A 13,604-nucleotide genomic window follows, 5' to 3' on the forward strand; every position below is an offset into this window, starting at 1 on the left:
AGTAATATGGTTTTTTTAATAGCATTGTCTGTTTACCGAGAATGCAGGGAGAAACTGAGGTAGTGACAAACTAGTTTGTCTGGTAAGTTTCCAGAAGTTTGTTGTAGTTCTTGTGTTGCCTTTCTTTACCTTAGTCAATTTTTTTTTTTTTTTTTTTGCTGTTTCACGACAATTAAAGCTTAAAAAATTCTATGGAACACTGTTTAAAGCTAGAAACGTTTAGTTAGAAAATCCTGGAATAGCTCTTTAACAACATAATTCAGCAACTTATATAATTTATCAGAAAAAACATCCAGCAGTAACACTCATTTTCAATGTTTATAATAAGAAGACTCTCAGAAAGATAGGGCAAAAATAATAGAAAACGGGATAATCTGGAAATAAATTAGCATAAACAAGAAAAAAGAATATAGATGTTTATTAGCAAGGTTATTTAATAAAGTTATATTAACATACTTTTTCATAACTAATTTCTGGATGTTCTGTATCAGGGAAGAGATCCGATACAATACCCTTAAAAAGTGGAATATCTGCCGATGTCAGCTTTGGTATATTCATATCCAAAACAGCTAATAATAGAATCTGAAATTTAAAAAAAAATATAGTAAAAATAATGAGTGCAAAATTTAAAAGCCAGAGGTGCTGATTTATTATTGATATTTCAAGAAAGTTAAGTAACAATACATAAAAAGTGATAATTTAAAAAAATGTATAACAACAAATATTTATTGTAATTAGCATGTTTTAAAACAGAGTTTACTTATAACTACTTAAATAACTAACTTAAAAACATTTATAACTAATAACTGTTTATGTATTTAAAACAATGAAAAGTAAATATCCTATTTGCAAATATGAAATACCCAAAATTAACTAGGTGATAATATTCACATAAACAACAATAGCATTTACTATTACGTGCTTTAAACTACAAAGCTCATCAAGTGAAGTTCATTAAGAAAATTAAATATAAAAATGAAACTCAGCTTGGTTAATGATCCTGAAAATAGCTCCATAACTTAAGATCATATCAAAATAAGCAATTAGCCTTGCTTAATGTGTAATCTTCAACTGTGACTATCTTTCAGTACTGAACTGAAAATCTTTCAATAAAATTTGATTTTCATATATTAGGAATGGGATTGTGTCAAGACTTAACTGCCATCCTTCTCCAATACATGAAAAGGTTATAGTAATATTTTATTCATTTTTTTGCCTCCCATTAAAACTACATTAAAAAGGCTCCATTGATAGTGTTCATTTTGTCATCCCTGGATGCAATTGCTTACAGGATTCCAAATTAACATAGCCCTGATTAGGAAACAAACAACAAATAAATGATAGGACCTTGCAATACCATTCACACAAATCCATATTTTTAAAATTATCATATTTTAAAAATGTGAATATGTCTACTGCTTACAAGCTTCAGGACTGTGTATACAAAGGCTTCATGATTTGTTGGCTTTTCGTAAAATAGAAAATAAATTTTCAACTGAAGGGATTTATAAGAGCAAATATATGATCGCTAGCAGCAAGATGGAGTGACAAGAAACTGCCATAAATTCCAAAGAAATATAGGTAAGATGAAACAATGAATTTAGTAGCAAAGAAAAAAATGAATGGGATAATTATAAATTGTTGGGAAACAAAAAATCCTATGGTAAGAATAAATTAATTCTAATCTAATTACTAAGTGTGATTTAGCACATTGAAGCAGATTATGAGTAGGCTTTTACTAGGAGTATAAGAAAAGTAGCAAGGAATTATTTGTTTATATTAATGGTAGCAAGAAAGGGATGCTCATACTGTCAACCTGATATGGATTTCAGATTTCTGGCAAACTGAATGAATATACTGCATCTATATTCACATAAAAAAGTTTTTAGAGTTGGAAGTTAAATGATTTTATAACTGAAACTAATAAGAAATTGCTGCAGCCAAAAGTAAATAAAGTACCTGAGGGTGATGAAATCTATCAAATTATATTAAAAGAAGCAGCAACAGAAATATTCTAACCTTTAGTTGAAATACTGAGAGCATTCTTGGTTCAGAGGAAAATACACATGTGCTAATGTATCTCCAGTTCGCAAAGCTTGTTCAAAGGGTGTAATTACACATATGTAAGTTTAATTTCTGTGGCAAGGATAAACAATGGAGTCAAAAAAGCATCTACTGCTCCCATAATCATTTTTAATGAAACTCAAATTTCTTGACATATATCACATATCTCTATTAGAAATTACCCTGACATAAGCATATCACAAGTATTGCTTCTTCTGAATCAAAACACTGGGGTTTTTTTTATTTCAAAACTAGTCATTCTGTATAAATTTCAAATCTGGCCTATCATGGAATATTATTCCAACATCTGCAGTTTTGCCTCCAAACCTCTCTCAAGCTTCTTAATTCCATTCAAAAGACAGAAGTCAGAGTAATTAACAATTCATTTAGCATTAGCATTAGTAGAGGCATTTGATGCAAGAAAGCAGGCTTATGCAGCATCAGCCAAAAAAAAATAAAAAATAAATAAATAAAAAAATAATAAATAAATAAATAAAAAATAACCACTTCCACTTCAGCCCTCTGTTTGTTCGAAATACCTGTCCAGCTGAGCCTTAAACTTATTTAGGCTATCAACTTCCACGACAAGGGATGGAAGTTTATTCCACCAACCAACCACCCATTGGCTAAAGGCAAATTTCCTCATGTCTATCCTACATCTGTCTTTTCTCAATTTGAATTTATGCCCTCTCAGGTGATTATTCTGAGCAAGAGGGAGAATCCCATCAGCATTGAGCATGCTCAAACCATTCACGGCTTTATACACCTCTATCAGATCACCTCGCCGGTGCCTAGTCTCCAGACACTGTAATTTGCAAAACTTAAGCCTTTCTTCATAAGAGCACCCTTTTGTTCCATTCACTAATCTTGCTGCCCTTCTCTGTACTCGTTCCAGCATCTCTCCTTCTTGAAATGAGACCTCCAGACCTATATACAGTACTCTAGGTGTGGTCTGACCATTGCCTTATACAATGGAATAATCATCTCCTTATCCCTGCTAGAAAAATTCCTATATATATCATCGACAATACACCATGAGCTACTCTTGCAGCCCGTCTGCACTGCTCAGAAAACTTCATATCTTCCTGCACAACCACCCCCAGGTCCCTTTCATTCTCTACCACTGTCAGTGTAGTACCACAGAGTTTATACGTTGCTCTGGGGTTGCTGTTTCCCATATGTAGTACTTTACATTTGTCAATGTTATGCTTTTTCTATAGATACTTCTATGGGCACTTTTCTTTGAATCTGCATCTGTAATTCCATCTCTCTTCCAAACCAGTCTGAACACGAGCCACAAACAGTCAGCTTTCTCTCACTGTCCAACTCTAAACTCACAGAACCATCTTTTTCCCTTCCTTATTTATTCTTTCTATTTCAGTTTTCTGGAATATCTTCCTTTCCATATATTTCCGGAAAACTACAACCAACAGAAATTTAAGTCTAATGTCAACAAATATCCTTTTTTTTTTTTTTTTTTTTTTTTCCAGCTATCAACCCATGCATGGTACTAAGTACCATAGGTTCTAATACCTTTTGTGTTTGAGGTTCTCATATAAAAAAAAAAAAAAAATTTAAAAAAAGAGTACAGCCATTAGGCAATGGCTGTTATTTGTTAGAGGAAGATCATGCCAGATCATGTGCATTATCTGCTGGGATACAATGGGTCCAGTCATCGATGTGCTGGGCATGCTGATGTCTATCACCTACCTAAACTTCATTGCTGACCAAGTACACCCTTTCATGGCCACGGTCTTCCGCTCTGGCAGTGCTGTCTTTCAGCAGAATAATGAATCATGCCACATTGTCTGGATTGTTCGAGACTGGTTTGCGGAACATGAGGAAGATTTTCAGGTATTGCCCTGGCCTCCAAATTCCCCAGACATCAATCCCATTGAGCATCTGTGGTTTGTGCTGGAACAGCAACTCCGATATGCAGCATCTCAACCATGAACTTTACAGGAGTTAAAGAATCTGCTGGTTATGTGTTGGTACCAGATACCACAAGACACATTTAGAAATCTTATAGTGTCCAGGCCTCACTGGGTACGAGTTGTTTTGGCTGCACATGGAGGGCCAACATCATATAAGGTAGATGGTCATAATTTTTTGGCTCATCAGTGTATATATATATACACTGTGGTATTCTTAATTTCACTGCCAGGTGGTTTGGTGGATCAGAATCTAAGGGATTATCTTTATAGTCCCAATAGCAGGGTTTACTCATGCTCCGTAGGTAACATTACTAGAGGTATTAGCTTAGTGGATAATGGGGGATTAGTACACATTTTGAGATACATGGTATTAAAAAATATATTTTAAATTAAAATAGCATAAGATAAAATTAAATAAACAAACTAATTATATTATCATCAAGGTCTTCTGTTTATAGGGGGGTTGGTAGGTACTGACCTAGGTCATAGTGCACTCCTTAGTTGGGGTGGGGGGGAAGTATTTGGTTGGATGGTTGGGGGGATAAGAAGTTTAAACTTATTTTTAATTTGGGTTAGGAATCTATACTTAACAATGTGTATGTGGCTGTTTTCAATCTGAACGAATTCCTTTGTTGCAGTTAATGTTATCCATGGCTCCTATTAAAAAGCCTTCTTTGTAGAGTCTATGGTCATGGTATCTATCTATAGTTAGTACAGATTTTTCTGGAAATACACGTTTGTGGTGTCCTCTGTCCGTGTATGGAAAGATGGGTCTGCATTTGTTATTCAACCTTTTTCAATATCTATCTTGTTCTTTTACTCTTACGATGAGTTTCCTCTTGCTTTGTCATATTCAAGCTTTAGGGTAATCTCTACATTGTAGCCAGTATATAGGGCATTTTTGTGGTGAGTATCGTGGAGGTAGGGGGGGGATTAGGCTGGGAGATTTTTTAACATTTCTTTAATTGTTGTGGTTTTTGTATACTTGATAAAAATATTATGGTGTTTAGCTATTTGAGCTATTTCTTCAATGTTAGGTAGTGCATAGGGGATGGTGATGAATCGTTTATCTTCATCAGGAATATTGTTAGAATATTCCTGGAGAATTTTTCTATTGAGGATTTTATTATTTTTGATATGAGTTTATGTGGATATCTACAGTTTCTGAAGATGTGCATTATCTAGAGGATTTTGTACCTTAATACTTGGCCCTTGCATAGGCAGGAGTCCTCCAAGACACCTATTTTGGTGTCCTGTTTAATGAGAATTGAAGGACAGAGCCTAAGTCTGTAAGTTTTCTAAAAATTTCTGTTGTAAGTGTCATTGGTTCTGCTTAGTAGTAGGTCTAGAAATGGTAGTTTTTTTTATCTTCTTCTAATTCAGCATACAGGTCTGGAGGCCTCATTTTAGGAAGGATGTGGAATTGCTGGAATGAATACAGAGAAGGGCAAAGAGATTGGTGAGTGGAACAAAGAGTTGCAGTTACCAAGAAAAACTTAAGTTCTGCAAATTGCAGCATCTAGAGACTAGGCACCTGCGAGGTGATCTAATTGAGGTGTATAAGGCTTTGAATGGTTTGAGTAAGCTCAATGCTGATGGAATTATTCCTCTTGCTCAGTTTATTCACATGAGGAGACATATTCAAATGGATGAAAGACAATTGTAGAATAGATGTGAGTAAATTTGCCTTTAGCCAGCGGGTGATTGATAGTTGGAACAAACTTCCATCTGTTGTAGTGGAGGTCAACAACCTAAATAAATTCAAGGCAAAATTAGACAAATATTTGGAGTGAATGGATGGGAGAAATAGGGTTTTTTTTTTTTTTTTTTTTTTTTTTCCGGCTGATGCTACATAACTTGCTTTCTTGAATCATATGCCTCTACTAACGCTAATTCAATTTTGAACGAGATGTGTGGATGTGGGCTAATGGTGTATAAATGGAAGTTAGTTGTTGAGCTCCTCAATACAGTATAACCAAATGGTAAGGACATCACTACACATTAATCCAAAATTTATGTTTTAGGGTAGCTTTTTCTATGGCTTTGTTTTCAAAGGAATTCATAACGATCTCTGCCAGCAAGGTGGCTTGTTCATGATTACACCATGTTTATGCTTATACAGGCTATTTTTGAAGCTGAAGTAACATTCGCCTATTGACAAATCTATTAAGTTGAAAAAATCTGAAATATTTGGGGTTGGTGGAGTTGGTAGTGTAGAAATCTGTTTGTCTAGTATTTCATGGAGGAGAGTCTCAGTCTCTTCTCAAGGGATATTAGTGAATGTGTTATTAATGTCAAAGGAGATTAGATCTTCATTATTGATTTTGATGTTTTCTATTTAGTTGAATAAATGTTTTAAATTTTTTATCATTCTAGGATTTGCAGGTAAGGCTGGTGTGATGGTTTTTACAAGCCAATGGGCTACATTTCGATCTGGATGGTTTCTACCAATAACTATCGGATTGATGGGAAAGATAGCTTGTGTGCTTTGATATTTCCAAAAAACAAAACACTGGACGCTCCAGATTTTACAGTAAATGTAGTTTCTAGGTGGCATCATTAACTTGTTCTGTGTGAGTTTTAATTTAGTTTATAACTTTTTAGTGATGGAATTTGTAGGCTTGAGAAAATGTTTTCAATATGTTTATCTATATAAATCTTGTGTTTCTGTATATCTTTATTAATTTATTCATAATAAATTTTTGAAATTGTGATGATCATTTGGATTTACATACTGTAGGTTCTAATATCTAGTTAGATATTAGAACCTACAGTATGTAATACCATGCATCAGTTAAAGGTTGAGAAACTGAAAGAAGATACTTGTTGACATTAGACTTGAATTTCTGTAGATTGTAATTTTTAGGAAATACGTATGAAGGGAAGTTGTTCCAGAAAATGGAAATTGAATGAATAAATGAGGAAGATATACAGGGGACACATGTTTGAACTGGTTTGGAAGAGAGAGCAGAAATTATAGAATCCAATTCAGAAGAACAGTGCCTATATAAGTATCTACAGGCATGCAGCAGTAACAGAATATCTATGAGATAGAGTGAAGAGACTTTCTTAGAGATGGGTCATTAATTAACTTAACTGCCCTCTTTTGAATGGAGTCTAGGAGTCTGAGAGAGGTTTTGGGGGCACCACTCTGATGTGGGAACAATATGGCATGGTAGGGCAGATTTGAGATTTGCACAGAGTGAGTAGCTGTTTAGAAGAAAAGTAACACTGAGAGCAAAAGAGAAAACTGAATTTTAATCCCTAATAGACATAAATAATCTTGTCTAGAAATTTGAGTGTCATTGAAGATAAGCATAGGAGCAAAAGACTCCTTTTCCCAAGTTATAAGACAAGACTGTGTTTTAGAAGGACTGAAGTAAACTAAGTTATCTTTGCTCAAATGGAGATCAGCATTTAAGGAACTGTTAGTGGATATTCGAGAAGTTTAAGTTGTTTGTGCAGGGCAAGGTTACTCAAACTGGAAGGTGAAATGCGATCATCAGCAAAACTATGTACAGGATTTCCCATCAATGGAAGAAGGTCATTTATATACAAGAGGAAAAGAGTGGGAAAAAGAACTGAACCTTGGAGAAAACCAGCCTTAGTGAAAAAAATAGAAGACAGAGAGCCATTCTACCTCTACCCACAGTGAGCAGTCAGAGAGAAAACCAAATATAAAAAAAGTTGCCAAATCATAAGATGGAAGTTTATTTAGAAGACCTTTAGGCAAAACATGATAAAAAGGCTTTGAAATGTCAAGAACAACTGCTTCAAATTCTCCAAACTTTTTCATTGAATTTGTCCATAGTTAGGTAACATAAGCCAGTATATTACCAGTCTATTAACACTGACAGAATCCATATTGGTGATCATTAATCAGATGGAAGGTTTCTAAATAGTTTTGAAGTTGGCAGTTAATAGAATTCTCCATTACTTTAGAAAGAGTAAAAGTGCAATGGGATGATAACTGTATGGAAGGGACTTGTCACCCTTTTTTAGGAACTGGCTGGTAAGCTCAGGAGGGTTTTGTGAACAAGTGGAGAAATACCATCAGGACATGGTGCTTTTTTTGGCATCAAGACTGTTAAAAATTTTTCTGACATCCTTTTGACGGAAGACCATAGGAGGGATTAAATGGAGTGTACTAGGAATGGTAAGGGATGATTTACCAATACCATCAATACACAAGTTAGAAGAAAAGTAGGATGCTAGCAGATAGTTTTACCTTTAGCTAAGACAGTATCTCTATTCCCACCTCTGTCAAAAACTGTCCACTTTTGACAGAGGTGGGAATACAGATGGGGTTGTTGTTGTTGTTGTTGTTATTTGGTTTTTAGGAACATTAGCAACTAAGGCCATATTGCTCCGGGAATATGCGAAGGTCATTCGCTGACCTTTCCACATCCTCCGTATTTGGTGGTGACGGGCTCGAACCCCGGTCTAATCAAGAAGCGTGTGCCATGCACTGCTGCTCCTTCCCACCTGGCTACGGAGGCGCCTACAGATGGGGAAAAGTTGTGGTCAATAGTTTTGGCAAGAAACCAGAATGCTCAACTATCATTTGCAGAAGAAGCAAGTTCTCTACTCTTAGCCTGTTCAAAATCTAGTTCGGACTTAATAACAACTTTATAGTTGTTGTCAGCTTTTGCATAGCCAAAAAATGAACCTGGTGATTTCGATGAAAGCCAACTGTGATAGGCAAAACTGAACCTTGGATAAAACTAGCCTTAATGAAAAAGATAGAAGGCAGAGAGGTCATTAGTAATTACTAATGACAATTACTAAAGACCAAGGTCATTAGTAATTGCAAAAGCTCAGCATCTCGATCAGCCATATCCATATGACTAGAAAAGGGAAGCCAGCTGGAGTTGTGAACATTAAAATCACCAGGAAAAATTACCTCACTGCTAAGAAAGTTGGAGTGGAGAAAGTAAAGTTTCAAAGAGAAAAAGGAAGAAGTCAGAAGTCACAATAGAGGCAATAGGTGAATTTGACAGAATGGGGAAAAGAGATTTTAAGCCAGAGAAAATCAAAAAGAAGAGATTCCAAATTACTAAATCTCTGAGAAGGAATATCAGATAGGACGTATGCATAAGTACCACTTCAAAGTGAAAGGACTTATTCAAATAATTAGGCCTGCTGAGATGAGAAGTGGTTAAATCAACTGATAATTGGAATTCTGTCAAAAAAGTATGTGGGGCTTGGCAGACTGTAACTGGAAATGTACATCATTGAGATTGGAACTGAGACCACATATATTTGTGAAATAAATGGGGAAGTTTGAGAGGTTTAGATCTTTTCACAGATAACTTTGTTCTATTAGTTTTATTATTCGTGATGTATTCGGTAGAGAAGGGAGGAAGGCCATGTTGTATGCAGTAATGAAATTTTTAGATATGTCGTACACATGGTCAAGAATATACCCAGCTTCTTGACAATGCCCTCTACATACACACTACTCAGATTTCCTCCAATCTCTATTTGGAAAAGTAGAGGCAACAAGATTTTACACTAGTTAAACTGGAATCCATACAGGTATTTTTATGATTTTTATACGAAACAGGAAAATTTAGAAAGGTTTTTCAATGACATTTGCACACAGCAACTGTAACTTGGTATTTTCTCATCTTAAAACTTGGTGCAGGCATTTCTCTTTTAGTGGCTAGGGTTTTTTCTTAGTAATCCTTTCCATAATAAGCCCATCTCATCAATATTATAAACATTTTCTTTCTCGTAATTTGCTTAATTGAAGCAAACTTACTTTTAAAGGACACCACTGCTGATTCATCTGCAGAAAGTTTCCTTGAATGTCTAGTTCATGTATACCATATCTCAGTTTAAAATTTTTCAGCCAACTATGCTTGCCTTAAAATCTTCATTACCTCTTAATTTTTGATTAAAATCCAATGCTTTTTCACACACACACATATTGGGCCAGACACTGGTTCACATAAACTTCACTTCTGAAGAAAAAAAAATAAAGTGCACTCATCTTTTTCCTGCTAGATTCTCCTTCACTATCCATAACCAACAAATTCTGTTATAGCATCGGAATTTTTCTTGATGTCCTAAATTGTTGAAGTCCCCACATTAAACTCTTTGGAGAGATTTCATAAATTTTTACCTTTTCTAATTCTATTAATAATTTCCATTTTTTGTTGCAATGTTAAAACTGCATTTTCTTTTTGTTCACATTCTACTGTAAAAAATTAAGACAAAATAATAAATCACACAGTTTTGGGCTGATATTAATCTTACGGAATCTGGAGTTAAACTAATCTGAAATTCACTCATGGTTTCCAGTAGTCTCCGTGATATTTTTCTAAAGCACATTTCTGAAGGTCACATAGAATTCTAGATGTCACAACCATAAAACAATAAAAACAATTTGCAGTTTTCAGTTTATTGGGGTTTTTATTTGAACAATCTATTCTAAACAGAGAGTAAACTCGATATTTTGCTTATTATAATCAAAATTCAATTTGAAAACGTAATCACTATAACCACCGCTTACTGTACTACCATTAATAAAAAAAAAAAAGAAGAAAGATCAGCCTTTCAAATTATTCCGAATAACCGATATTCTACTATATATGAAAGATTTTGAGAAGTCTATAAAAGTTCTATTTAGATGTTTTGTTTGAAATAACTAAATTCTACTTGAAAAGGCTGATTGAAACTGTGCAGGAAAAAACTGATTGAAACTGTGATGATAAAGAATGGAGTATTACTTAGTTCAAATGTGTTATAAATCAAAAAACTGATATACAGCTGCTTCATCGTATATACAAAATGTAAACTTATACAACACTGTTTTCTTTTCTCAAATACACAAAAAATAGAATTCTTTCTCAATCGTTTTTAAATTTTACCTCATCATCTGCTAATTCAGCATATAATCTTCTTTTCCGTCCTGCTGATCGTAATACAGTTACAAGACCCCGTAAACCAAAATCATAGTGAAATTGTTTGGATAACTGTTGGGTTGCCAGAGAGTAAAGAGAATTAACTTTTTTAGCCAATGCCTGGAAGGAGAAAAAAAACATAAAATTGAATTCTCTAAGTACCATCTTAGTATTCAGCAAATCATCAACAGAGGAAGAATACAGAAATACAGTACAGGCTGCTAGAATAGTTTGTAGTAAATAATTATGATAAATACATAACTTAAAATGGGAGGGGGAGAATATCTGACTATGAAAGGTGGGAAGGTACCCATGTAGCACTGGGTACCTACCCAACCAATAATGAAGGGCCAGATTACCCTAAAATGGCTGTCTGGTTAGTGGTATTCACTAAAATTAAGTAAAAACAGTTTTCTTTATTGGAGAAGTATTACTTATTCAAAGTATAATGAACAGGCAACTCATGATGAAAGCATTCTACAGTTGAACCTCTATATAACAAAATGGATCGTTCCCTTGAAAAAATTCATTAAACAGAAATTTCGTTAAAAAGAAATATGATCTTTCCAACAATGAAAAATACTGAAAATTCAGAAATATAGTAGAAATATTGGAAATAAATCAGAAGTAAGTGGGAATAAATAAATTTTCTAACATTTTAAAGCAATTAATTTATTAATACATATATATTAAGAAATTACTACTTACATGATGATTCCCACAATGTATTAGCATTTGTATTAGTATTTGAGGTTTTTTGCACAAGGGACAATGTATTAGTACACTTTTAAGAATTATGTTGTAAATTATTTGGCTATTTTATTGTTGAACACTGGATTCTACTGTACAGTGTTCATAAAAATGTTTGCATTTGTTTAAACGCTCAAATATATTTTCTGTTACATTTTCTTCCGGCTTAAGGCTTCCTGGACAAAGTTTAAAATGCTACCAACATTTCTTGTTTGGAAGGTTTAATATTGCCCTCATTTTCATCCAACTCATCGTAGATATTGTCACTATTTCTTTAAATAAGCTCCAAAATGTTGGACTCACTCATCAGATATTCAGCTACTATGCCATCATTATTGACTCCTAAAAATTCGTCAAGAACAATTTCTCCACTGATCAAACCTCGCTTGGAACTCTTCCCAAGATTGCTCAACGCCTTGTAGAGTTCATCCCTCTTATCGCTGTTAATTAGCATTTTAGCAAAACCTGCTTTTGCAAAACAATTCTTAATCATCATTTCCATCACATCAATCTATATGTTGGTTGGTTTCTATTCTCAGTACAATTTTTTTCAGTATGTACCTTCGGTAGTGCATTTTAAAATATTTGGCTCATTGGCTGCAGTTTAGACAAGATATTCGCAGGGAAGAAAACAAGCTTCACACTTGTAAGTTTCGAAATTACTGAGTCAAAGTGGGCAGTGCAGTTGTCAACAATCAAATGAGATTTTTCTGTTTTCTTTTGTCATCTTTCTAGAAAAATTTAAAATTCCACTGCTCAAAAATTTCACTTGTCATTCAGGATTTTTTGTTATAGTCCAACTCTAATGACTTTACCCCTTTGAAACATCGGGGTTGTTCTTCTTCAATTGACCTCCACTTTCATAAGAAATAACTTTTTCGAGTAAGCCATGGCACTTTTAAATTTCTCCAACCAACCAGAACTGGCTTGGATTGTTTTATGTCTCAGAAAAGATGCATACTCCATAAACTTTTATTTTATTAATAGCCCTGGTATTGCGAAGTTTTGATCTCGAATCAACTTCATCCACTTAAAAACTGCTTCATCTACATATCTTCACAAAGGAATAATTTTGGACACTTTCAACTGGGTCCCATTTCCTCAAACAGTTTGAAAATCGAAACAGTTTTTCAGAATGGTTAATACACTACTGGCAGGAATAACACATTTTAAAGGAATTTCTTCTTCTTCTTCTTTTTTTTTTAACACCTTAATATACACACTATTAAGAACTTTCACTTTTCCACTACACGCAAGGATTTCCTCTTAGACACTGTAAGATAACTTGCACAGCAGCTAAAACATAACTGTTTTAGGGACTACCTGTACCTACCATGTAAACAGAGACAGCTGAAATTTAGTGAAAGTGTGGTGACTCATTTCTTTGAAACAACAGATGAATTTCCGAGATAAAGGAAAATCACTCTCTCCTAATTCTCTAATATGATGCCTAACATGTAGGTTAATGCAAATGCATCATTTTAACATAGCCACCTAACAAAGTAGTTAAATTAATTAAATTTGCATCGTTTTGGTTATATCTCATATTGTGAGATACACACAATGAGTTGCCATGGCATTGTACTACCTCGAATAAATAACACTTCACCAGTGGAGAAGACTACTGTTATTTATTCTCAGCAGATACCACCACCCAGACGGCACCGTTTTGAAATATGGTATGGGATAAAGTTCTCGGTTATCCTCATACTATCCCTATTAGACTTAGAAAAGAGATAAAGATGTAGGAAGGTGATAGTAGGAGAGGTAGAGGAAGAAAATGCTGTAGAAGTAAGAAAGGGACAGTTGCTCCTTCGACTCACACTCAAAGCTCATATATTCCTCGAATAGGCAATGCTTCCCCAGTAGGGAAGGCTGTTGTTACCTATTCGAGGAAACTCAGCTCCTTCAACTCACACTCAAAGCTCATATATTCCTTGAATAGGCA

At 34.3% G+C, this 13,604-nt stretch overlaps 1 protein-coding gene across 1 annotated transcript in view; it reads right to left on the minus strand.

Annotated features, from left to right (window-relative positions):
- The window catches only part of kl-2 (dynein heavy chain 2, axonemal kl-2), a 1,174,416-nt gene that overhangs the window by 601,083 nt on the left and 559,729 nt on the right, over nt 1–13,604 (minus strand). The window contains exons 34-35 of the mRNA XM_090369487.1: nt 10,874–11,026; nt 457–582 (exon numbers count right to left, since the gene is read on the minus strand). Of these exons, the coding sequence (XP_090225613.1) occupies nt 457–582; nt 10,874–11,026 (279 nt within the window). The remainder of the gene's footprint in view (nt 1–456; nt 583–10,873; nt 11,027–13,604) is intronic.

This window comes from Mastigoproctus giganteus, chromosome 1 (assembly GCF_048544385.1).
Source record: "Mastigoproctus giganteus isolate SK-2022 chromosome 1, ASM4854438v1, whole genome shotgun sequence".
NCBI lineage: Eukaryota > Metazoa > Arthropoda > Arachnida > Uropygi > Thelyphonidae > Mastigoproctus > Mastigoproctus giganteus.